General features: G+C 51.4%; 2 protein-coding genes across 5 annotated transcripts; one reads left to right on the top strand and one right to left on the bottom strand.

Moving 5' to 3' along the window:
- The first annotated feature begins 483 nt into the window (after positions 1 to 483).
- On the top strand, positions 484 to 14,054 carry PITPNM1 (phosphatidylinositol transfer protein membrane associated 1). Of its 3 annotated transcripts, none has more exons than XM_080911572.1 (24): positions 484 to 642; positions 1,587 to 1,705; positions 3,078 to 3,292; positions 3,380 to 3,501; positions 3,650 to 3,874; positions 5,234 to 5,560; positions 5,647 to 5,742; positions 5,832 to 5,939; positions 6,761 to 6,822; positions 6,913 to 7,163; positions 8,018 to 8,207; positions 8,312 to 8,419; positions 8,648 to 8,805; positions 8,890 to 9,092; positions 9,860 to 10,030; positions 10,494 to 10,658; positions 10,834 to 10,982; positions 11,071 to 11,181; positions 11,536 to 11,652; positions 11,813 to 11,961; positions 12,050 to 12,199; positions 12,276 to 12,459; positions 12,774 to 12,902; positions 13,552 to 14,054. In XM_080911572.1, exons 2-24 carry the CDS (start codon positions 1,628 to 1,630, stop codon positions 13,813 to 13,815), a joined length of 3,732 nt encoding a protein of 1,243 aa, XP_080767698.1. In that variant the 5' UTR covers positions 484 to 642; positions 1,587 to 1,627; the 3' UTR covers positions 13,816 to 14,054. The 3 variants fall into 3 exon arrangements, 2 of the variants coding, with proteins under 2 accessions (XP_080767698.1, XP_080767699.1); XR_013974923.1 differs by having other exon boundaries at positions 515 to 642; positions 12,778 to 12,902; positions 13,552 to 13,565; XM_080911573.1 differs by lacking the exons at positions 3,078 to 3,292; positions 3,380 to 3,501; positions 3,650 to 3,874 and having other exon boundaries at positions 625 to 642.
- A 486-nt stretch (positions 14,055 to 14,540) lies between these two features.
- On the bottom strand, positions 14,541 to 21,271 carry AIP (AHR interacting HSP90 co-chaperone). Of its 2 annotated transcripts, XM_080911575.1 has the most exons (6): positions 21,058 to 21,219; positions 18,204 to 18,383; positions 16,025 to 16,213; positions 15,356 to 15,532; positions 15,116 to 15,257; positions 14,541 to 14,866 (listed from the first exon to the last, which is right to left on the bottom strand). In XM_080911575.1, the coding sequence occupies exons 1-6, from the start codon at positions 21,154 to 21,156 to the stop codon at positions 14,661 to 14,663; spliced, it is 993 nt and encodes a 330-aa protein (XP_080767701.1). In that variant the 5' UTR covers positions 21,157 to 21,219; the 3' UTR covers positions 14,541 to 14,660. The 2 variants fall into 2 exon arrangements, with proteins under 2 accessions (XP_080767701.1, XP_080767700.1); XM_080911574.1 differs by lacking the exon at positions 15,356 to 15,532 and having other exon boundaries at positions 21,058 to 21,271.
- Between the last annotated feature and the right edge of the window lie 4,822 nt (positions 21,272 to 26,093).

Genomic DNA, 26,093 nt, shown 5'->3' with positions numbered 1-26,093 from the left:
GTCTGGGCCTTGTAACAGAGCAGTTACCTATCAGGCATAGCAGGGAAGGACTTGGGGTCTGTCAAGGGGATGACCTCTACCTGAGTATGTCGCTAAGTAACCCTGAAATGCCAACCCTAAACAGAGGCAAGTGACAGCTTCCAACTTCTGGCTGTTGGGGTACAGCATTTCCTCTAACCTGGGATCCAGCCAGGGCAAATTCCACCTCTTCAACGTACACAGGAGGGCTGCCCTTACTGGGCCTGGGTGGGAAATGAAACAATTTTGGGGGTGTACAGACAGCACAGAAATAAAGAACTGACATTTGAGGACCGGCCTCTTCCCTGTCTGCCTTGGAGAAGGAAGGCAGGGGCCAGCCCTACTGCGCTGCGGGCGGGGCTGCCCCCGACCCTGCCGGGGTGGGGAGGACCAGCCGAGCCCAGGAAGGGGGCGGGGCGGCCGCAGTGACGCGGCGGGGAGGGACAGCAGGGGCGCCGGCGGACAGACCGGGAAAAAGGTCGGGGCTATGGGCCGGCTCCGCGCCTCTGGAGGGTCGGGCTCCATCTGGAATCCGAGGCCGGGGCTGGGGACACAACGGACTCCTACCTTGGGGCCGGCCACCCCTGCTTGGGTCGGGTGAGGGGCGCCCGCCAGAAGCTAGAGGTGAGCAGGGACGTCGGTGAGCGGGCGGATCAAGAGCGCGCCTGGCGACAGGGACTCGGAGCAGAGGGAAGTGAAGACAGAGGGCCTCTCGCCCGCCCGCTGGGTGCGAGATGGGGGTGGGAAGGGTGTCTGCAGCGGAACTGTGGCGCCAGGCCGGGACGCAGGTGGGCAGAGTGGGCCTCCCAGGGCGGAGGCCAGAGGGATACCAGTGGACCGCTCCTGCACCAGCCAGGAATGGGCAACCTCGTGGGAAGATGATGGGGTGGCTGTAAGGACAAATGGAAAGTCAGCGAAGACCAAGGGTGCATATAGTTTAGGACCCGGCTACCCGCTAGAGTGGTGAAAGCAGGTTTGGGAGTGGGGCGCCGGACGGAGGGTTGTTTTTTTTTTTTTTTTTTTCCCCTGGTACCATAAGGTAAGTTAGCATTAGCAGAGTTGCAGAGGCTCATGAAGACTGCTTCCAGAGAAACACCTTGGCGGACAAGGGTCTAGGTGGACGTCTAGGAGTGAAGTACACCGAACCCCACCGACTTTGGAGGATGAAGTGATGAAGGGGGCGGGTTCCTAAGGTTCTGGTCTTGGAAGCCAGGCGCGGCCCTGAGGGATGCTGTTTCGGTAAACGCTGGACGGGGCCACGGTGAAGACGCGAGGATGGCCTTGCGGCGTGTCGGCTCGCGTCCGCGACTCTGGGGGGCCGCGTCAGCGCGCGGTTGCCATGACGACAGGCGGGCGGGGGGCGGGGGCTGCGTGGAAAAGAGGTCAGCTCTGAGCCTTTCTGCTGCTCCGGGCTCCGCGGCTCGGGAGGCAACACTGGGTTCCCCTCTGCCTCCCCCGCGGCGGGCCCGGGCATGGGGTTCCGCGGCCCGAGCCCCTCAGCGGGCGTGCAGGGCTCGGTACCGCGCACCACCGCCCTGCACTGACTGCCGCGCGGTACCCTGCGCTAGGAGGAGCAGAGGCCGCACGCGGTCAGCGGAGTGTCTTCAGGATGCTTATCAAGGAGTACCACATCCTGCTGCCCATGAGCCTGGACGAGTACCAAGTAGCCCAGCTCTACATGATCCAGGTGAGAATGGTGGGGAAGGCTATTCTGGAGCCATGCTTCATGGTGGAGTGAAGAAGGAATTCGCAGGCCTCAGGGGGATAGTCCCGCTGGATCCCCCACAACCAGTTCCGTTAGCGGATTCTGTAGCCCAAAAGAGGACAGAGAGATATCCGCTTTTGGATATTCGCGAAGGTTGGAACAGAGGGGCAAAAGGGCAAGAAAGGCCAACGGGTGTTTTTTCATCCATTAAATGCTCAGCCTACATATGGTCTCCTGTAATCCTAAGAATCTGTAATCCTGTGGGGGAAGGGAACACAGTCTATTAGGAGACCGGGGAGCCAGGGACGCTAGGTGGTAGGTAGCTTAAGCAGGGGCTTCTGGGGAAAAATGTAGAAGAATCCTGGCATTCTCAGGAGATCAGAAAACAGGTATGTGGATCAGGGCCTCAGACTGGCAGGCACAGGACAGGCAGGAACTAGATGGTGAGGAAGGCATCTAGCCTCTGGCTGTGAGAAAAATGCTGCAAGCTAGCAGAGCTTCAGGGGGTCTGAGCTATGTCTGTTCTTCGGGCCTGTAGAATCTGTGCCTAGGAGAGAGGGCCATATCTCACCTCGTGGAGGTTGAGTGGGTCACATCTGGGCTTCAGAGCTATGAAAGGACAGCTCGAGGCTCTCACACACAGAAGGATGTCACAAGAGCTGGGGATGAGGTGCCAGAGGGAAAGGGCAAGTCAAATCTGTTGAGAGGCAGTCTCATTGCTATTCTGTGAACATACTCATCATGTTCCCCTCCCAGACTTGCACAAACTTCTCTGCTTTGAGCCCCCTACCCTCCAGCCCCCATAGATTCAAGCCATGGCTATGGTGTCTAAGTCAGGTCTGTAACCCTTGCTGCACCTCCTTTTCTTCTGCCACTTACTGCCTTCCTGTTTCCTGTTTCCCTCTGCTGCAGCCTAAGTTGTGCCAGGAGTAGGTGCTGTCTGTCAACAAACACTAGGCCTACGTTCCACCTAATTAATGACAGGATCAAATGCTAGGTTGCAGAACCCATGATCCCAACCCCTGGAACTTACAGAAACTTGAAAAGTCTATGCAAGCTGCAGAGATAGCTTGGCTGTTAAAAGCAGTTGCTGTTCTTGTGGGGCACCTGGATTTTGTCACTCCCCCCCCCAGCACCAACATCACAATCAATAGCTATTCTAATATCTGGGGATCCAATGCCCTCTTCAGGTACCAGACATGCAGGTGGTGCACATACATATATGCAGTCAAACACTCACACAGTTAAATAAATCTTTTTATTAAAAAAGGTGATGCAAAGAATCAGAACCAATCTGGGAACCCCAGAACTTAAGCTAGGGGCTGAGTTTCCTATTTTCTGTCCTGGGCTGCAGAAAAAGAGCCGGGAGGAGTCTAGCGGTGAGGGCAGTGGTGTGGAGATCCTGGCCAACCGGCCCTACACAGATGGGCCTGGAGGCAATGGGCAGTACACACACAAGGTGTACCACGTGGGCTCCCACATCCCAGGCTGGTTCCGGGCACTGTTGCCCAAGGCTGCTCTGCAGGTAGAAGAGGAATCTTGGAATGCTTACCCGTATACCCGGACACGGTGAGTGTGTGGGACAGGCACAGGCTCAGGACTGGGAAGAAAACAGCGTTGTACACACAGCATGACGTTCATACTACCCTCTGCCAGGTACACCTGCCCCTTTGTGGAGAAATTCTCCATTGAGATAGAGACCTACTACTTGCCTGATGGGGGTCAGCAGCCTAACGTCTTTAACCTGAGTGGGGCTGAAAGAAGACAGAGGATCCTGGGTGAGGCCTTCTTGGGCCCTCTGCCATTGCCTTGGTGGGCAGTCCCCAACAAGCCCCAAATCTTATCTTCCTGTCTGTGAAAGGCTCCTAATCATTGGGGCGGTGGGTAGAGAGGAGAGTTGCTTAGTGCCAATTGAAACCCCCTCAGATACCATCGACATCGTACGGGATGCAGTGGCCCCAGGAGAGTACAAAGCAGAGGAGGACCCTCGGCTGTACCGCTCAGTCAAGACAGGCCGAGGGCCACTGGCTGATGACTGGGCAAAGACAGCCGCCCAGACAGGACCTCTCATGTGTGCCTATAAGCTGTGCAAGGTTGAGTTCCGCTACTGGGGCATGCAGGCCAAGATTGAGCAGTTCATCCATGATGTAGGTGAGCATCCAGATGAGAATACCCAGCATGCACTAGGTGAGCATCCAGATGAGAGTACCCAGCATGCACTATGCCTGTGTTGTTCCCGTTCACACGGTTGAGAGGCGAAGGGGGTAGTGGAGCCTGGCTAGGAATCAAGGGAGCCTGCTTTAGGGCACCTCAGAGAATTAAAAGGGCAAGAAGCTGGCAGCATGGTTTCTGAGGCCTGTGCTATCTCTGACACTCAAAGATGGTGCTGCCTTTGTGAAGTCTCTGAATTTGGCAATGCTGAGAGTCGCTCCGGAGGGTCACCAGGTGAGGATGGTCACCTCACAGATTTGCTGAGGATTGCAGGCCAAGGAGCACTTTGATTCCATTGCTGTTTTCCTCAGGGTGACCTCCGTTCCCCAGAACTAGGGCCTTGATATTAAAGATCCAGTTAAAGCCTCTTTTGAACTGACCCCTAAGAGCTGCAACTGAACCCTGCATCCTTGTCAGGTCTGAACACGGGCCACCTGCACCCACGTAGAGAGACCTGCCCCAGGTGGTGGGATCCCATGGCCTGGCTTCTACTTCCTCCACTACTGACCCCTGTAGCTGTTCCAGCAAGTGATGCTGTGAGGCAACTCAGCACCTTAATGTTCCTTTCTGACATGAGACAGCCAGTGCCTGAGTGATTGACCTGCACCAGATCCTGAGAGTCACTTACTGAAGGATCTCCCTTAGTATCCATGACAGCCCTTTAAGACAAGGGCTACTGCCATTCCCATTTTGCAGATAAGGACAGTGAATTTAGAGAGCGATGCAGACTCCCCTGTAATGCTTTTTAAGAAAAGCACAAGTAGGAAACTGAAAATCACCAACATATAACCCCTATTAGCATGCTAATGCATTTCCGCTCGAGGTCTGTAATTCAACCATTATTATTTTACTTTCTGGATTCTTTGGGGTTTCTTAACTTTATTTCCCTTTATTTCTATCCTTAAGATGATATGGGTATCATCTTTCGCTCCACCCTCTCGAGGATTGCCAGAATTTCCATTAACTATTAACACCTTCACTAACCGTGACATTTCATTAACTGTTACTACCTTAATTAACTGTTAGCGCCTCAGCAGGAAGCCAGCTGAAAGCAAGCCACAGGCCTTGATCATGTTTGCTAGAGTGACTGGTTCAGTGCTCAGAGCAGTCAGAGAAATAGACCAGAAAGGACAGGGAGACAAATGTCCTCTAGACAACACAGGCTCTGCTGTCCTTGTGGTACTTAGTGGGTGGTATGCCTAAGGGAGCCATTACCTAACCTTGAGGACTGGGCATACAGCTGCCTTGGCAGGCAAATAGGGGTGGGAGGCATGGTTTTGACATCTGGGGCTTCTGCAGGTCTGCGCAGGGTGATGCTTCGGGCCCATCGCCAGGCCTGGTGTTGGCAGGATGAATGGATAGAACTGAGCATGGCTGACATCCGGGCACTGGAGGAGGAGACAGCACGCATGCTGGCCCAGCGTATGGCTAAGTGCAACACTGGTAATGAGGGACCGGAAGCCCAGACCCCTGGGAAATCCAGCACTGAGGCCCGGCCAGGGACCAGTACTACTGGCACCCCTGATGGGCCTGAGGCCCCTCCTGGCCCTGACGCCTCACCAGATGCCAGCTTTGGGAAACAGTGGTCCTCATCCTCCCGTTCCTCCTACTCATCCCAACATGGAGGTGAGACTGGGGTACAGGAGCCAGGGATGGGAGGGAGCCATACACCCCATCTAGGCTCCCAAGCTGACATTCAGATGGTCCTGCAGGCGGTGTGTCTCCACAGAGCTTGTCTGAATGGCGCATGCAGAACATTGCCCGAGACTCTGAGAACAGCTCCGAGGAAGAATTCTTTGATGCCCATGGTCAGCACAGAAGCCACATTTTTGGAGGATGGGGGTCTTGGAGAGTTCCTAAGTCACCCTATCCATGACACAGTCCACTGTCTCCTCAGAAGGATTCTCAGACAGCGATGAGGTCTTCCCCAAGGAGATGACCAAGTGGAACTCCAATGATTTTATCGATGCCTTTGCCTCCCCAACCGAGGTGGAGGGGGTACCAGGTAAAGTTCTCACCTCAGGATACCGGACACCAGCACTCTCTGTAGCAGCAGGGACTCAGAACAGTTCATCTCTAAATGAGCAGAGCCTGAGAGAAGTGTCAGCCTGGAGAGGGTTCCCATTAATACCCAGTTGGCGAATGGATGGATAAAGGGTGGAATGATGAAAGAGAAAAGGTCAGACAGGTCCAGGTGGCACCAGGAAGGGACTGCCTGGGTATCCAGGAAGGCTTCCTTTGGTACTGATGTTTTTACTGCAGTTTTAAGGATTGAACCAAAGCTGTCCAGCAGAACTGTCCAAGACACTGGAAATGTTCTAGGTCTGAGCCACCTATGTGGTAGCCACTAGCACCATGTGACTAGCAAGCACTTAAGATGTGGGGCTTATTTTTCTGATTTTGCATTTTAATTCATCTCAGTATAAATAGCCACGTGTGGCTTGTGGCTGCCATGGTATTCCCCTGAGGTGGTTGCTGACTGTTTTAGTCTATCTTTTCTGATTTTTTTTTTTTTTTTTTTTTTTTTTTTGGAGGTAGGATAGTAAGCTCCTATGCTTGTTAGGCAAGTGCTCTACCTCTGTATCCCTTGTATCCATGTATCCACATCCTCTGGATCTATGGTTCACTACATCAAATGGGTCAGGATGAGAAATTTTCCAAACACTTTGTGGCAATGTCACAGGGCCAGCATGTGGAAAAGCATAGAATGTAAAGTGGTCTGGAGGTTTGGGTGGGAATAAAACAGGGACATCAGGCAATCACCATGATGAAGGGTTCCAGTGGTCTTTGATCCCCCCCCCCCCCACTGGTTCTCCCTTGTCTTAGATCCTGCAGTCATGGCTACCAAAGGCATTGAAGATGTGGCCAGAGCTCCCAGGGACTCAGAGGCAAGTATGTTCAACTACTCTATGTCCATATTCTGCTCATTTGTTGGCTGGCCACTGATCTGACACCCCACTCCTCATTGTATCCCTCAGGGCCTGGATGGAACCGGGGACCTAGGGGTCGAGGCATGCTCTGTGCACGCTCTCTTCCTCATCCTACACAGTGGCAGCATCCTGGACTCTGGCCCTGGAGACACCAACTCCAAGCAGGCCGACGTGCAAACACTGAGCTCAGCCTTTGAGGCCGTCACCCGAGTCCATTTCCCTGAGGCCCTGGGTCACGTGGCACTGCGGCTGGTGCCCTGTCCACCCATCTGCGCGGCTGCCTATGCGCTTGTCTCCAAGTACTGGCCAGGGGTGGAAGGGTGGAGCACACACAGGGGCCCCAATAGGCAATCATCTATTTGGGGTGCTCCCAAGATCAGGGCAGTTCTGGGGGGTAAAGAGGGAAATCACACACCTGGAACAGTCCTGGTCACGAATGGACTGGTTCTGTATTGGTTTGATTTTGTTCTTGTTGGTATTTTATGTGTATGGTGTGTATTTGCCTACGTATAGGTGTTTTGCCAAATGTGTTTAGTGTTCAGAGGCTAGAAGGTGATATCTGATAACTGGGACCTGGAGTTTCAGACAGTGTGAGCTGCCATGATGGTGCTTGCAATCAAACCCAGGTTCTATGGAAGAGCATCCAGTGCTCGTAACTGCCGAGCCATTGCCATAGCCTCTGACTTTGCTTTTTTGAGACATGGCCTCACTTTAACCCAGGTTGGCTTAGAACTCGTAGCTGAGATTGGCCTCAAATTGTGAGAATCCTACTAGCTCAACCTCCAGAGCAACTGGTTCTCTACCTGTGGACCTCGATCCCCAAAGACCTTTGGGAAATAGTGATAATTTACATCACAACTCCTGACAGTAGCAAAATGACAGTAGCAACAAAAGTAACTTTATGGTTGGGGGTCAGCACAACATGAGGAACTATATTAATGGGTCACAGTGTTAGGAAGGGTGAGAACCTCTGCTCCTGAGTACTAGGGTCACTGGGTGGACCATCATGTCTGGATCTGAATAGTCCCAATTAACAGTTGCACCTCAAATGCCTCTCACATCTGACACCCCACAAAGGACACTTGCTAGCAGGCACAGGGGAGTTGGTGGCAGTAGTTAAAATGAAGGCCCACCACACTTTCTCCTCCTGCAGCCTGAGCCCCTACAGCCATGATGGGGATAGCCTGTCCCGCTCCCAGGACCACATTCCGCTGGCTGCCCTGCCGCTGCTGGCCACCTCATCCTCCCGCTACCAAGGTGCCGTGGCCACTGTCATCGCTCGCACCAACCAGGCCTATGCAGCCTTCCTGCGCTCATCGGAGGGCACAGGTTTCTGCGGGCAGGTCAGGGGTTAGACGTGCTCCCAGGAAGCATCCAGTACCCATGCAGCTGTGGCCCCATCTAGGTTGGTGACAAAGCCTCTCAGTTGTGCCACCTTCTCCCTCAGGTGGTGCTGATCGGAGATGGTGTTGGTGGCATCCTGGGCTTTGATGCGCTCTGCCACAGTGCCAGTGCAGGCACAGGGAGTCGAGGCAGCAGCCGTCGTGGGAGCATGGTCAGTGTGGCCAAACCCAGCCTCCTCAGGAGGGGGGTTGTCTCCAGCTCTAGGTCTCTGCTCCCCTAGAACTGGCCTCTCTGCATGTGGGCAGGGCCCCAGCTGCAAAGTTGACTCTCCTATGGGACTCTGCCTGGTCCAATCCCAAGCCTGTATCCTCACTTCCAAATTAAGTAAGAATCAGATGGTCTCAGGCCTAAGGATGCTTCTATCCTTTGTCCCTTCTAGAACAATGAGATGCTCTCCCCAGAAGTTGGTCCAGTAAGGGACCCGCTGGCAGATGGGGTGGAGGTACTGGGTCGTGCTAGCCCAGAACCTTCAGCTCTGTCTGCTCAGCGTACTTCCAGTGACATGGCTAATCCTGATCCTGACGGCTCTCAGAACAGGTGACAGTTCTGTCCAATGATCCCTACCCTAAGCACAGGCTGGACCTCAGAGGCGATAGCACTGAGTTTCTCCTTCCCTTGCAGCCTGCAGGTGGCCTCCACAGCTGCCTCCTCTGGGGAGCCCCGTCGTGCAAGCACAGCCTCCTGTCCACCTGCTAGTTCCGAGGCTCCTGACGGCCCCATTAATGCTGCTCGTCTGGACTTCAAGGTCTCAGGCTTCTTCCTCTTTGGCTCCCCACTGGGCTTGGTGCTGGCTCTACGAAAAACCGTGATGCCCGCCATGGAGGGTAAGCCCTGGGGGTAAGAGGGGAGCTCTTGGTCTGCTGTTTGTTCCTTCCCCATCTCTGCTAGCCTTGCTGGCTCACCTGAGACAAGGGAATTCTTACTGTTCTTCCTCACTGTCAAGTAATGGCCTGGTTAGAGGAGGAAATGAAAGACCCAGAAAGGATAAGCAAGGTTAGGTCCCAAAGTGGATTGGAAGGAACTTCTTGGGGGAAAAGGTGTTCTATATAAGAAGGGGCTCCCAAGGCTGGAAAGTTGACTCAGTGGTTAAAAGCACTTGTTGCTCTTGCAGAGGATCTGAGTTCAATTCCCGGCACCCACACAGCAGCTCACAATCATCTGTAACTCAGTTTCAGGGCATCTGACACCCCTTTATGACCTTCATGGGCATCAGGCACATGGTACACATATATGCATGTAGGCAAAACACTCATACACATAGAATGAATCTAAAAGAAAATTTAAGACTTTTTTTTTTAAAGGGCCAGCATGCAGGAAGTGCTCTATCCCATAACATAGTAGCCAGTGAAAGATTCCACTACTGCTTGGCCAGGAGACCCCTGCCGTGCCTGGCTTAACCACACTTTACCCCCAGGCTGGAATAATGGCATACACCTTTAATCTCAACACTTGGGAGGCAGAGGCAGGCTTATCTCTGTGAGTTCAAGGCCAGTATGGTCTACATAGTGAGTTTTAGGACAGCCAGGGCTATATAGAGACCATGTCTACAAACAAACAAAACCTCCCCCTTCTCTGTCTAATGGGTACACAGTGGCTCAGATGCGTCCAGCCTGTGAGCAGATCTACAATCTCTTCCATGCCGCTGACCCCTGTGCCTCCCGGCTGGAACCCCTGCTGGCCCCCAAGTTCCAGGCCATCGCCCCCCTGGCTGTACCTCGATACCAGAAGTTTCCCCTAGGAGATGGCTCATCCCTGCTGCTGGGTACAACTCCCTTGCCCCAACCAAAATTAAGGGGAAAAAAGGAGAGAGTAAGAGACAGGAAGTAGCCCCCACATCATAGATAACCTCTCGTATCACCCCTCCGGGAAACGAGAATCACTCCTCTTCTCCCATAGGCAGTCAGGGTCCCTAGGACTTTTTGGCTTGTGGCGTTGGCATGTCAATGTACCTATGTATAAGATTGTACCTCCATGGGCACTTGGTTGCATGTACTAATGGGGAGCACGTATATGCTTGCATGTTTTGGGGTAGCTGGCATTCTGGTAGAAATGTTATTGACTGCAAACCACCAAAGACAACACTGTCTCTCCCCTGAAAAGCTTCAGCCAACCAGAGAGGCTAAAAGGGCATATAGTAGATGTCCAGGAGCTAAGTTATACTGGGACCTCAAGAAAAGAGACATGGGGGGGCCAGTCTGGTGCTTAGGTTGGTCCTCTTCCCCCAGCTGACACTTTGCAGACCCATTCGAGCCTCTTCCTGGAAGAGCTGGAGATGATGGTGCCCTCCACGCCCACCTCGGCCAGTGGTGCCTTCTGGAAGGGCAATGAATTAGGCAATGAGCCAGCAGCCCAGCCAGCAGCACCCAGCACCACCAGTGAGGTGGTTAAGAGTAAGTCAGCCAGCACTAGCCTGCACTCTCAGCCTGCCTGGAAGAGCATCACTTCATAAAGCACACACATGGTCCTAGGTGGATGGAAAGGAGGGAGGGAAGGACCCCCGTAGACCAGGTAGATGGGCAGTGGGCAGCGGGCCACCCTGACTCACTGCCCACCATGGCTGTGTAGTCCTGGAACGCTGGTGGGGAAACAAGCGGATCGACTATTCACTGTACTGCCCTGAGGCGCTCACCGCCTTTCCCACGGTCACGCTGCCCCACCTCTTCCACGCCAGCTACTGGGAGTCAGCAGATGTAGTGGCCTTCATTCTGCGTCAGGTGAGTGGAGCCAGGGATGTGGGCTGGAAACCAGGAAGCCCAGGACTATGGAAGAGGACTATTGTTTCTTGCCTGGTGTCCTGAGCAGGTCATCGAGAAGGAGAGGCCACAGCTGACTGAGTGTGAGGAGCCATCCATCTACAGCCCTGCCTTCCCCAGGGAGAAGTGGCAGCGCAAACGCACACAGGTCAAGATCCGGGTATGTGTGTGTCGCCAGGAAGGGCTCAAGCATGTCCCCAGCATCCTCAGGGTCCTGGCCTCATCTCTGCTTTGCCTTGACTCTACCCCTAGAAATCTGAGGTTTCTCTACCCACTTCTCCTGAGCCCCAGTTAGTCAGTCTGGATCCTCATTCATCCTCACCTGATAATCTCTGTATCCCAACTGTCAGAAAGCTTCCGGCTTTCATATACTTCACGTGGGTCCACAGATGTTCACATGCTCAGCCTCTGAGGTCTCCCATGGCAGCCCTTCCTCAGAGTGGTCCTGATTCCAGTTCTTTCTCCCTACATATGCATCCTTTCCGGCCCCAGCTCACCCTCTCTTTCCCACCAGAACGTCACTTCCAACCATCGGGCAAGTGACACCGTGGTATGCGAGGGTCGTCCCCAGGTGCTGAATGGGCGCTTCATGTATGGACCTTTGGATGTGGTCACACTTACTGGAGAGAAGGTCAGGACCTGATGCCTGTGCTCCTGGCATTCCTACCCTGCCCTAACAGCTGTTGATCTGCAGATCAACTTGGAATTCCTCCCTGCCTGGCCAGCATCTGCTCTCCCTGACTGTAAAATGTGCACAGGAGTGTCTCCATAGCCCTTCCCACCCCTTCCAGGTGGACATCTATGTCATGACACAGCCACTGTCGGGCAAGTGGATCCACTTTGGCACGGAGGTCACCAACAGCTCAGGCCGTCTCACCTTCCCAGTGCCCTCAGAACGTGCACTGGGCATTGGTGTCTACCCTGTGCGCATGGTGGTCAGGTAAGCAGCAGGTATTTGGGCTACCTGTGGGGCGGGGCACTGCCAGTCTCACCCTACTGCACTCATGCCATGCTTCCATGGACCACAGGGGAGACCACACCTATGCCGAGTGCTGTCTGACGGTGGTGTCCCGAGGCACAGAAGCTGTGGTCTTCAGTATCGATGGCTCTTTCACTGCCAGTGTCTCTATCATGGGCAGTGACCCCAAGGTGCGCGCTGGCGCAGTGGACGTGGTCAGGTAGGACTCTCAACCCCACCAGCCATAATGACTTGTCGTCACTCTGGACTGGAGCTGACAAGCCTCCATCTCACAGGCACTGGCAGGACTCGGGCTACTTGATTGTGTACGTGACTGGCCGGCCTGACATGCAAAAACACCGTGTAGTGGCCTGGCTGTCACAACACAACTTCCCCCATGGTGTTGTCTCCTTCTGTGACGGCCTCACCCATGACCCACTGCGACAGAAAGCTATGTTTCTGCAGAGCCTGGTGCAAGAGGTACTGTGGCTGAGAATAGTCCTAACCTGCCCTCACCCCACTCCACATGACAGTGGTCCCACTCCCATCAACCTGAGCCTGAAAAGGTCTCAGTGGTCCCGCCCTCCTGAGGGCCCTTGTCCTTAGGGCCAACAGGGGATTGAGCTATATTGACTAGGACCTTGCCTCCATCTCTTCACAAATAGTGGTGCCCCTGAAACAGCTATTGGAGGGATGCATGCCACACCCTCAGCCCTATGGCTTCCCCCACTTCCCGAATGGCTGTGGCTCCTACCACACCTCCTGCAGGGCTGCTGACCGGCTTCTCCACACAGGTAGAACTGAATGTCGTGGCTGGATATGGGTCACCAAAAGATGTCGCAGTGTACGCAGCACTGGGACTCTCTCCAAGCCAGACCTACATTGTCGGCCGTGCCGTTCGAAAACTGCAAGCACAGTGTCAGGTAAGACCCAAGGGAAAGCTGGGATCAGAATTCCTAGGCCAAGGCTAGGACCACCCAGTGTGTTTAGTCCTGTAAGAAAGGGCAGAAGTAAGGTATTGGTGGCCCCAGGAACCACTTATTCCTCCCGGGACAGGGGCAGTAGGCTACACTTACTGTATATAGACTAGAAGTGATCACAGGGGTTGTGACTGTTCAAAGTCTCAGATACAGATCATCTTACTGGCCCTGGGCAGGTCTTTGGCCTTCCTGAGCTTGCTCTGTGGGTAGTGGCCCTGGGCAGGTCTTTGGCCTTCCTGAGCTCACTCAGTGGGTAGGGAATGAGTACTATCTGTACTCATCACTTATAACAAAGGTCTCATCATCCACTGCAGGTCAAAGGCTCGGGGCTAGGCCTGAGCTTGCTAAATGCTAAATGCTGTTATTTCCCCAGGATGCCTGCTTGACAATGAGTCAGGTCTAGAGAGAGGCAAATTGGGAGTAGAGCCAAGGTGCCTGGCTCACAGTCAGGGGATACTACGGAGTGGGAGAAAGCTTCCTGATCAGGCTGAGCCAGGCTGCCACTTGCCAGTATCACTCAGTCTATCTACCCTGTGCAGGAGCCTTGGGGGAGGCTGGTTGTCCCCTCATCCCTGCCTCCTTCTGCCCACAGTTCCTGTCAGATGGCTATGTGGCTCACTTGGGCCAGCTGGAGGCAGGCTCCCACTCCCATGCCTCCTCAGGACCTCCGAGAGCTGCTCTGGCCAAGAGCAGCTATGCTGTGGCTGCCCCTGTGGACTTCCTCCGTAAGCAGAGCCAGCTGCTTCGATCTAGAGGCCCCAGCCAGGTGGACCGAGAGGGTCCAGGAACACCTCCCACCACCCTGGCCAGGGGCAAGACTCGAAGCATCAGCCTCAAGTTGGACAGTGAAGAGTGAGCGGGCCGTGGCTGGGCCTACGTTATTTATTGATACTCAAGGGGGACAGTGACTGTGGGAGGCTGGGGCCTAGACCCTTGGCCCCAGCCCTGGCCCCACACCCTGTATGACTACTCCTCAGTATTACTTCCCTTTGTGGGGGGGTGGGGGACCGCCCCCAGTGGAGGAAGGAGGGAGTGGGCTAGGGCCCAGCAGCTTCTCCAGTGTGTGAACCTATAAAAATAAACAACTGCACTCTACCAAGGCCCTTCCTGTCTGGGACACTGAAGTGCTAAAAGGGGCCAGGAGCTGCTCAAGGTCAGAGTAAGGCCAGGCTGGAGCTCCTTCACTTTCATTTTCCCCAAGGGCCCTGGCTGCTCTTTCATAGGGCATTTCCTAGATGTCTGTCTATTCCGTCTGCCCCCAACAGTGTTTGAGTTTATGAGAGTCATGTGGACTCCTACTCTGCAGCTCCCCTCACCTCTGCCCCTAAAAAAATCTGTCTCCAAAACCCAAAGCCAAGGACTGTGGGACCTAAGGCTAGAACAAAGTGGCCTGTGGGGGCTGTGCCTGCTTCTTAATACTGGAGGCTCCTGAGGCTGGTGCTGGCCAGGAAGAAATTCCCAGAGACTTTAGCACAAACCAGCAGGGAGCTAGGGTAAGACCCCATCTCTTCCTCCCACTGACTACCAATCACCTAGCCAGTGATGACCACCAGCCTTTGGGATGAATTAGCTCTGCAAAGCCAGAGAGATAAATTAGGCCTTTATATACACAGAAGCGCAAGGTGGCAGTGGGGGATTGACAAGGTGTGACAGCAGTGGGCTTAGCAGGGCAGGGCGGGGCCGGGCAGAACTGGGGCCCTGTCAGTGGGAAAAGATGCCCCGAAATCGGGCTTTGTCCTCCTCATCCTTCTGCCGGATCCGTGCCTCCAGGGCCCGCAGCTCTCTGCTTACCACAGGCGCCAGGGCAGGGTCTAGCTCCAACACTTTGGCAAAATCAGCCTGGGCTTCCTGGGCATTCCACACAGCAGCATGGGCCTTACCCCGCTTGAAGTAAGCCTTGACGTTGTCTGCAGGGATACCGGAAGGCAAGCAAGAGGCATGAGAGGAGAGTTGGTCTACTCTCTAAACAGAGCACCAGTGCCACCCTGTCACACTGCCACTCATGACACAACCCTTCCCCACTGGCATGGCATCTCAGTCAGACTCTTGTGGGGAGCTCAGAAGGGGGAGCTGTCAAAGCTTAGGGCTAGGACCAAGTGCCCATAGCGCTGGGTGGGAAGAGGCCAGTCTGGACTGCCAGAAGGCCTGGTGCTCACCGTCATACTTGTTGAGGATGGAGGAGCAGTGATCCAGCACTTCATAATACTCCTGAGCCACCAGCTTGCACTGACAGTAGTTGAGTAGCAGCGGTGTGATCTGCAAGTCCAACTGGATCCAGTCAGGTGATCCAGGCTGCTCCTGGGGTGTTTGGGGGCAAGGAAAGTGCAGACGATGAGAACTGGCCCTAGCCCTGGCTTCTTCCACGGGCCCCTCCCCATTGCGGCCTCTGAGTATACCTTCATCTGCAGGTTCTTGAGGCAGGCAATGGCATCGTAGTACTTGGCAGCAGCCTCTTTCACCTGCCCCTCACGGTATAAACGGTTGCCCTCTTGGTGGATGAGGGGTACTGCCTTTGCTTTCTCCTCATCCGTCATTGCCCATGGGTCCTGCTGATAGGTGCCAGGGCTCTCCACCTGCCAAGGCAGGAACCAATACAGAGCAGAGCCCATGGGGCACCTCAGAGTCCTCTGCAGCAAACCTGACCAGTACAAGGCTGGCCAGGCCTCTGACATTAGATGCTGAAAAACATGTCACCTGACCACTGGTCTCTTAGCATGTACTGACCAACCGGTACATGCCTGGGCATACCGAATACTGAGTACTTCACGTAACAGTGAAGATGACAGTGAACACCCATGCCCTGGCAAAGCTTATGTTCCATGAAGAGTAACCTATGTGGACAAGAGGAACTACCTAAACTAGTACCCTCAAAGCACGGCCAGCTGGTCCGCTGTTGAGGAAAAGATGGACTCATGGACAAAAGACAAGAGAGTCAAGGTGGTGATCAGTGGGGCCCTAGGAGCTTCCAGTTTCCCTTCCCTTGCCCCTTTCCACAGACCAACCCTGGACAGTGGGGTATATGGGGAGGTAGGACTAGTGTCCTGTTTGAGAAAAGGGGTCCTTACCTTCAACATCTCGATATGGAAGATGAGAGGTTGGGGGTTCTGCTGCAGGGCGTCCAGATCCGCATGACCCAGGGAGCTATGTTCATGCATCTGAGCAATTCCACAGCAGTGCCGCTGGCCCTCCAGGGGGTCCTTGCCCTCAGCGATGTTGCGGAGGCTCTTGGCCACCAGAGGATACAGGACTACATGCTGCAGGAAAGCAGCAAAGGCGCCATCAATGTGTGCAGGTGCTCACTGGGCACAGAGACTTTTCAACATCACCATCCATACAAGGAAGACCAGGAGGCTTTTCTCCTTCTGGTTGGTTCACTGGTTCTTTCCTCCCTTCCCCTCCTTCTTTCTTGTTTTTTGTTTGTTTTGTTTTTACTTTCTTCTTTGGGGTGGTGTTGGGGGTTCAAGAAAGAGTTTCTTCATGTATCCCTGACTATCCTGGAATGAACTCTTTAGATAAGGCTGCCTCAAACTCAAAGATCTACCTGCCTCTGCCTCCTGCATACTGGGATTAAAGGTGTGTGCACCACTGCCTGACTTCCTCTAGTGCTTTTCTACCCTCACAATAAAGCACTCGGCTTTGCCATCATCTCTGACCACAAAATCCAGCACCTGCCTAACTCACAAAAGGACTAACAATTCCCTTAGGTGTCCTCTCTGTCTTGATCCAGTATTAGTCTCTTCTTCTCCTCTCCCCACCCCACTTTTCTCCTTAGGGATGAGTCCTACAAGCTAAACTCTTTACCACATCCTGTTACCAGCTCCGCCTCTTCCTTCTCCTGCTCCACTTCAGGGAATGGGGTGTGGCAGTGTACACCTTGGCAGGTGGATCTCTGAGCCCTGAGTTTGAGGCCATTCTGATCTATGGAGTGAGTTCCAGACTACCCAGGACTACAAAGAGACCCTGTCTCTAAAAACAACACAATCAACAAAAATAACAACATAGAAAATTCCCAGGGGAGCTACTTGGTGCATTGGGGCAACTATCATTACTCAGGGAGCTGAGGCTGGAGGACCATTTGAGTCCAAGAATTTAAAAGCATCTTAGGCAATACAGAGATTCAAAAACAAGACAAAACAAAAATCAGGGACTTGGGGAGATGGCTCCAAGGGTAAAGTGACCTGAGTTTAGACGCACAGCAGCCATATTAAAGGAGTGTGACTGACCTACTGTGCTTGGAATTCCAGTACTGGGAGGTAGAGACAGTAGTGTTCCCAGAGCTCATTAGCCAGTCTGGAGCACCCACTCATGCATGCATACATACGAGTGCGAACATTCGCGTGCGCGCGCGCGCGCACACACACACACACACACACACACACACACACACCACAAACCCACACCTATTTCTGAAGAATAGGATTGGGTGTATGGCTCAAAGGTACATTATCTGCACAGCATGTGCAATGCCCTGGGTTCAGTCCTCAGTACCAGGACAAACAAAGCACTGGGAAGATAGAAACAGGAGACTTAACCTAGAACTTAACCTATAACCCTTAGAAAGATGTAGGGATGGTGGAATTCATATAACAGTCTCTTCACTGCCCCCTGCTCTCTGCACACAGTAGATTACCAGCAGGCATCCACATGCAGATGGTTTTGGACAAAGGGCTTTGGCTCCAATTGGAAGCAAGAGGTTAAAAAAAAAGCCAATTCCCATTATGTGTGGGTACAACTAGACAGAAGGCCAGATCCTGACTACCACAGGGCATGGGAGCAGAAGAACACAGAAGAGGGGTTCAAGAAAACCCTTAGCAGCCAGGGGAACATCCCAGCGGTGATGACTATGAATTGGCTTTGAAGTATGAGAAAGGGGCAAGCTATAGGAAATGAAAGAGAAGGAAGGGTAAGGGGTATAGGAGGAGACATTAGCAGGCACCAGACTCCAAAGGGACATGTGAGCAGCCATATATAACCCTCCCTAATAGTGACCAAGTGCCATATAAGTGTGAATGAAGCATAAAAACGAGTCCCTAGCTGAAGTCTGGTTTATGGACAGGAAAGTGAATAGAGGCCAGGATGCAAGTCAAAAGCCTGGTGGTAGTTTAGAGAGAGTGCTAAGATTAAAGGCATGAATCACCACCTCAAATCTTTATTTAGACAAAGTCTGTGGCTAAGCCAGGGCAGGGGCCCTGAGGATCGAACACAGAGCATGGCTGGACAAATGCCAAGACCCAAAAGCATTACCTTGACATCACAGAGGAAGCGGGCAATCTCCCCCTCTCGCATGGTGCACACGATGGTCTCCCACACAGGCAACTTGAACTTTTTGCCAATGATGAGTTCCATGGGCTTGCCTCGTGTTCGGCTGTCATCGATGATGGTGCCTTCACTGTCACTGTGCAGCGTCCGAAAGTGGAACGTGGCCTGTGAAACCACATGGGATATTAGGCAAAGGTACAAAGCCTCACTAAACTCCCAGCTCAAATGCAGCCTCGCTTCTAAAGACATAGGATGATGCTCTCCTGGGTCCACCAGCTAGTGCTGCACCTGGCTTTATTGCACTGTCTCAGTGAGAGTGATGTAACAGACAGGAAGAGGACAAGGGCCATGGATACTGGGGGACAGGGCTGAGACAGAGCCTGTTTTCAATCAGACCTACTGAGCTCCTACTATATGCCTATACTCTGTGTAAGACACACACACACACACAAATACTACTACACCACACAGAAGCCATAGAGCCACCAAGGAGCTTCCATAGTCTTTCTAGAATAAAGGAAGAAGAGCCAGACAAAACCATATGCTGTGTTAGAGGAAAGTGATTTTCCTTTTTTTTTGGGGGGGGGGGGGGTTTGTTTTTTATTTTTGCATTTTAAGAAAAAAAAATTAACAGAAGTGGGGCAGGGGTTTCTTCAAGGAGACAGATTTTTAAGCAGAGAACAGGAAATAAGGAATAAAGGAAAGAGTGAGTCAGGCAGAGACTAAGGTGGTTAAGTTTCTAGGCTGAAGGAACAACAGGTACAAAAGCACACAATGGGCCAACATGTGCAGTGTTCAAATCAGCAAGGCCAGTGCCACAGTGTGAACAAAGAGTGCAGACTCCATGGACTCCCAGCCATGAGCAGGGATGACCTCCACAGGGCACACAGAATACGTTGAGGACCCGAGTTTTTACTCTGAAATGAGAGCCACTGGGTGGCTTCTAGCAGATGCGGGATATAATCTAACTTAGGTTCTTGTTGCTGTGATGTGGTCACTTTTAGAGGGATGAGGACAGGAAGAGGGGGACAGAGATAGACATTTTCTGTATGACCCAGGCAACTCTGTCTGGACTGGAGTCAGCATAGATGAAATAGATTAAGACTGTGTGGTCACAGCTGGGCATGGTGGCTCACATCTTTAAATCCAGCACTCATGAGGCAGAGACAGGTATATCTTTTGAGTTCAAGGCCAGCCCGGTCTACAGAATAAGTTCCATGACAGCCAGGACTACATAGAAACCCTTTCTCCAAAAACCAACCAACCTAACAAACAAGAATACTGTGGCACCATTCCAACATCAAGGGCAGAAGGGTGGGGAAAGGTAGATATCCACATTTGGGAGTAATCTGGGCATGGAGTCGTGTCAAAAAGTTGACTCTAGATAAGATCATATTAAAGTGAGGGCAGACAGAGGAGAACTTGAAACGGAAATCTCAACAGGATATGGTTAGCTGAACCCACACTCTTAACTGCTCCACGGCTGTGCTGCTTCTCTGAAGTCAGTTTCCACATCAGAAAAACTGAATCAACAATATCTGTCTAGCACTGTGGGAGAGAAACCTATGAACATGTACCACAGGGCTCACTGGGCTGGGCTTTTTCTTTTACTTTTCTGCTTGGGATGAAATCCAAGGCCTCCACATCCTAGATTCTACCACTAAGCTCCATCCCTAACCCTAGTGATATTTTAAAGTTACTTTTATTTATCTATTTGGGGGCTCGCAGAGAACAACTTGCAGAAGTCACTTTCTCCTTCTACCATCTAGACCCTGGGGATCTGACTCAAGCCATCGGCCTTAGCAGCAAGCACCTCACCCTCAGAAGACTGTCTCCCCGCTAACCCCTCAATGATTGTTCAATCCTGCCTGCTATTTACCGGGTGCCCCTGCTCACAGATTCCTCTATCCTTTTATGATTATCCTAGTCTGTCTCATCTGGAATCCCTCTTGCCAGGCTTCTTCCAAAGCCTGTTCTCTACCTCCATCTTTCTACTTTTTAAGGCAGGGTCTCACTAAGTGTTCCTGGCTGGCCTTGAACTTATGCTGTAGCCCAGGCTGCTCTTTTAACTTTTTCAATTCTTCTGCCTCAGCTTTACCAGTGGCTGAGAATGTAGGCTTATGCCACCAGGCCCAGCTGGGAGATCCCTCTTTCAAACACGCTGATCACCCCCTGCTCTCAGCATTTACCCCTTACCACATCAGGCTAGACTCTGCCTGCTAGCTTAACACCACTGGCCAGCAAGCATACATTCAATCACAGAATTCTTGCTTTTGGCTTCACTGGTATCCAGATCTGCAGCAATAGAACATGGAAACCTAGACATCCTCAGGAAGGGAGCGCCTGAACTTGGTGCCCAGAGATAAAAACAATGCTATTATCTATCAGAAAGCTGAAGTAGGAGTTTGGTCTGAAAAACTGGATCTCTGGGACTCTGTTTTTTAGTTCCAGGACCTCAGTTTCCCGATGTAAACAATAAGAGTGGCCCTAGATGGTTTCAGAGGGCTTCCTTTACTCATAAAACAGCATGAGCTTTGAACCTTCAGGTACTGGTATCAGCACCGGGGTCACACCCACACCAAAACCATTTGAGATGACTGACACCCACCCCTATCCAATGCAGTCCTAAAGCAAAGCCAAGGGGCGGAGTAGACACGTCTGAATTTACTCCCACTTAAATTCAAACCAATCAGCGTCGAGCTCGGCATGTGAGCGGTAGGGTGACTGGCAGCTGCTCTCTGGGCATGCGCAACCTCTCACCTACGGCCTCCTCCCGCCTCGCATGCGCACCGCGCTTCAGAACAGAGGCTGGGAAAGGGGGGAGAGAATGGACACAAACCTTAGTGCCATCCTGAAAGTCTGGCAACTCTCCTCGGCCCTCCTGTATCACACGCTTTTGGATCCCGTCCTCTCGAAGTCTTGCGATGAGATCCGCCATCCTCCTTCCCCGCTGCTCCCTTTCGGCAACTTCCGGACTCACTCGGTAGCTTCCGGACCTGTTTCGGCAACTCCTAGAGCCTCCGCAGCGTCTGAGCAGGCGCCATTTTGACCGAGGGCAGACGCCAAAAAGGGAGGGAATGAAGAAAAGAGCCGTGATTGGTTCTGAATACTACGGCTTTAACGCGGAGCTGGGGGCGGGCCTTGAACCTGCGTAGAGGCGGAGCTTGGTTGGACCGTGGGACGCGGTTGGGGCCTCCCCCTGCCAGCTGGCTTTATTGGGGCTGCAGCTCTAGTAGCTGTGTGCCACCCCGTTTAAATTGTAGATGCCCTGTTAGCGGCATTCCAGTTAGATAAATGAAAAACGAAAAAACTGCTTCACCTTTGGCCCTTTTATTTTGCATGCTTAATTTATGCATGCTTAGCATAAATTACGACATCTAGATTCTGGAGTCTAGATTCACTTCAGAAAAAAGGGAAGGAAGCCCAGTGTGGTGACACACACTTAAAATACCAGTACTCTGAAGGTGGCAAGCAGGAGAATCAGGAGTTCAAGGTCATCCTTGGTTATACACAGGCCAACATAGGGTACCTATCTTAAAAATAATAATGGGCTGGAGAGATGTCTCAGCAGTTAAGAGCACTGACTGCTCTTCCAGAGGTCCTGAGTTCAATTCCCAGCAACCACATGGTGGCTCACAACCATCTGTAATGGGATCCAATGCCCTCTCCTGGTGTGTCTGAAGACAGCTACAGTGTACTAATATACATAAAATAAATCTTTTAAAATAATAACAATAAAGGGACTGGGCTGGGATGTAGCTCAGTGGTAAATGGCTTGCTTGGAATTGTTTAGCTATCCCCTACCCACCCCTTAAGAGAGCTTAGGATTAGTATCCCCATGGGAAACCCAACACTTTATGGGTTTGGATGAATCTATGGGTGATTGTACATAGTAGGTGCCCCTACATATTAGGGAAGAAAATGGATGGTAGGAAAGAGCTACTTTAGTGGGAGAGATGATCTGTCTCTCCCCCTGGGAATCTAGCTATAAACAACAGCTGTGAGACTTTCCTGCTCTCGAGGTAAGGGAGTCTTGGGGCCTCTGCAGTGTCTTCATCCCTCATCATAACCAGGAGGATTACTGTCTTTCCCCTGAGCCCCAGGTGCTAAGAGCTTCACTCCACTGCTTCACTTTCCAGCAGGAAGTCCTTAGAGAAGGGCAGGGCTACTGAAGGGGAAAGGAAACATGCTTGGTTTTGTTTTCTATCAACAAAGAGAGCTTACAGGCAAGCTCCAAATTTTAGTAGAAAGTAATCTGCTGTACTCACAGTCCAGAAAGTACAAAGAAGGGAAGCTGACCAATATGGCTGATAAGTATACACCACAGAATGAAAAATGTATATAATAAAAATAATAACATATTATCCAGGTGGTCGTGGTACATGCCTTTAATCCCAGCACTAGGGAGGCAAAGAGAGACAGATCTCTGAGTTCAAGGTTAGACTGGTCTATAGAGAGAGTTCCAGGACAGCAATAGCTATACAAAGAAACCTGTCTTGAAAAACCAATAATAATAATAATAATAATAATAAAGTGTTAAGCTAGGAACTGAAGGCATAGCTCAGTGTTGGAACATTTGCCTGGCATTCGGGAGTCCCTGGGCTCTTTCTGTAGCATACACACCCAGAAATTAAGCTAATTGAATATATTACATAATCGTATTAGTATTCTAAGGGAAATATCAGTCATGAAAAAATACTGTATGGGCTGGAGTGATGGCTCAGTGGTTAAGAGCACTGGATGCTTCAGGGGATGTAAGTTCCATTCTCCACACCCACAGAGCACTTCATAACCTTCTGTGAACCCAGTTTCAGAGAACTAGACATGCTCTTGTGGCCTCTATGGGCACCAGGCACACGTATAATGTACATACATACATGCAGGCAAACATGTTTACAAATACTGTGTAATCACATTGCAGCTCTTAGAGACAGAAAGTAGAATAGCACAGTGGGGATGGGGAAGTTTTTTAAGTAAGGACTTTGTTTCTATTTTACAAAATTAAAAAAAAATGCTCTACAGACTCACTGGCCACACAATACTGTGAATACATGACTGAACTGTGCAGTTTGAAACTGTGAGGATGGCAAGTTAATGTTATGTGTATTTTACTTCAAAATCAAATTTTCTTTCATACACAGAAAAATGCAAGGTGAGAAAGAGACTGAAGAGCAAGTAGCATTTCTCCCAACAATGTAAGACCGGCATGTAAGATGGATGTATTCCTCAGTGAACCAGTCAATGGGAAAAGTACTTGAGACAGGGTGGTAGGATGGCTCTGTGGTGTAGAGTGCTTGATGCTCTTCCAGACAACCACGGCTTGGTTCCCAGCACCCACGTGGCCACTCACAACTATCTGTAACTCCAGTTCCAGGGGATCTTCTGACCTCTACAGGCCCCAGGCACACAATGTGATACTCTGGCATGCATGCAGGCAAAACACTCATACACATAAATTTTAAAAAGAAGGGTAGGGTTGGAGAGATGGCTCAGTGGTTAAGAGCACTAACTGCTCTTCCAGGAGTCTTGAGTTCAATCCCAGCAACCACATGGTGGCTCAAAACCATCTGTAATGGGATCCAATGCCCTCTTCTAGTATGTCTGAAGACAGCTACAGTGTGCTCACATACATAAAATAAATAGATAAATCTAAAAAAAAGAAGGGGAACAGAGAAGGGAGGGTCTGATAAAGGCATCTGCCACAGGCCGACAATCTGAGTTAGATGCCCTTGAACCCACATAACAGACAAAACATGCTTACTCTCACTAAGTTCTCTGACCTACATGAGTACCAGAATATATGCATGCACACACAGACTTGTGTGCACACACAATATATAAGGCAGGAAGGAAGGGTGACAAAGGAAGGAAGGAAAAGAGGAGGCAAGAAGGAAGAAAGAAACCATGTCTACACAGCAATTTCCAGCCTGGTAAGAGCCACATAGGAAGAGGTCAAAAAGACCTCACCAACCAACCAAAGAACATAGATAGGGAAGGAGAGACATATCTCTTATGTTCATCAAAACTACCAGCTCTTAGGAAACTGGATGCCACCAGGGGCTGAAAGAAAGGCAGAAGTCTTAGGGTAGGTGTCAACTCGTCACAATTCAGGAAATCACCCTAAGACCTGGACATCCACCTGCTGCAAGAGGGGGCCTCCACCACTCATAGAAGACAGCAGTAGTGTGTGCATGAGGCAACCTCTGCCTGATTGCTGTGGGGCTGAGTGCTGGAAGCCCAACTGGTACCACGCCCACAGCTAGCAGAGACAGCAAACAAGATGCATGTGGAAACCATTAGCACTGAGTGGAAAAGTGGAAAAATGTAAACAACAGAATGCACTTGATACAGGACACCATGTTTGTAAATTGCAAACACATCCACACAGAAGACAATGCCATGTGTGGGATAGGACAGGCTGGGTCTGTTGAAGCAGAGTGAGGCTAGGTCTTGGGAGAAGAAGGGGAGGGGAGATGGGAAAAGGGGAGGGAAAATGACAGAGAGGAACCTCTTTCACCATAAACTGAGAAATTGGGTTGATTTATATGGGATATTATAATGTGAGAGGGTGGGTAGACATGGAGGACAACAAACACTTTGTGAGCTAGGAATATGTGAGTTCAAATCCCAGATGTGCCACTTTGGCTAAGTGCCTACTCAGTCCTGCCACAGATATTTATTGAGCATTTACTCAGTTCCAAACACTCCTGAGCACTGAAGAGAAAGGGATGAACAAAGAGAAAGCAGTAATGTCAAAAAACAAAAAACAAAAAAAACTAAGGACTAGAGAAATGGTTCAGGGGTTAAGAGTGAGTACTGCTCTTGTCAAGGACTTAGGTTCAATTTCCAGCACCTATGTCAGGCAATTCACAAATACCTATAGATCGGGCCCCAGGGGACAACCTCTCCTGAAGTCTGATGGTACTCACATGTGTATGTAAATGCACCACACACATAAACAAAAACACAGTACTGTGGCAGGAGTATTGCAAACCGGAGGCCAGCCTGGGGTATATAGTGAAACCTGGAAAACACACACACACACACACACACACACACACACACACACACACACACGAATGCTTGCTCAGGATTCAGTAGGCCCTAGGCTCAATTGCCATCTTGAAATAAACCAGGCATGGTGGTACAAGGTGGAAGCAGAAGCAAGAAGAGTCCAAGGTACTCCAGTACATACTGAGTTTGAGACCAACCTACACGAGAGGGAGGGGGAGCGCCAACATGGTGGTTGGTATATACTTGTAATTGTAATCACAGCCTAGAGAAGCCAAAGCAAAAAGATTGGAAATTCAAGGCCAGCTGAGCTATATAGGGAGATCCTCCTTTTCCAAGAAAAAAAAAATAACAGAAGAAAATGCAGTAATCCGTGCGAGAAAGATTTTTTTTTTTTTTAGGAATCGCTTTAGCTAACTCATGGACTCTGAATTGGAGGAAACAAATAAGCTCTGAGCCTCAGTTTCCACATCTGCAAAATGACAACACTCCTTCATTGGAAGCTGTGGTGAGTAATATGAACAGGCCCAAGAGTTTGGATGGCACAGGAGTGCAGGCTGGAATCTAGACCATCTCGTGAGGTTTGAGCGGCTGGGCATGGAAAGCAGCCCCTTCCTCCCCGACCCCGCAAACACACACACACCCACTCTTTCAAGCACAAGCCTAGTTTGTTCCTGGTCATAGCCAGGGCTGTCGCTCACCAAGGTAGCCTCTGGGTGGCGCCGCGAGTCCCGCTACCCGCGAGACTCTGATGTGATCCTGAATCAACTCGGCGCTCTGCAGCTCAGGCCTGCGGAGGAGGCGCGGACAGGGCGGGGCCGTTGTAAAGGGCATATCTTCGCTCCCTGGGCGTCGGGCGGGGCC

Source organism: Micromys minutus (genome assembly GCF_963924665.1).
Source record: "Micromys minutus genome assembly, chromosome: 2".
Taxonomy (NCBI): domain Eukaryota; kingdom Metazoa; phylum Chordata; class Mammalia; order Rodentia; family Muridae; genus Micromys; species Micromys minutus.
This window is presented reverse-complemented; position numbering and strand designations above follow the sequence as displayed.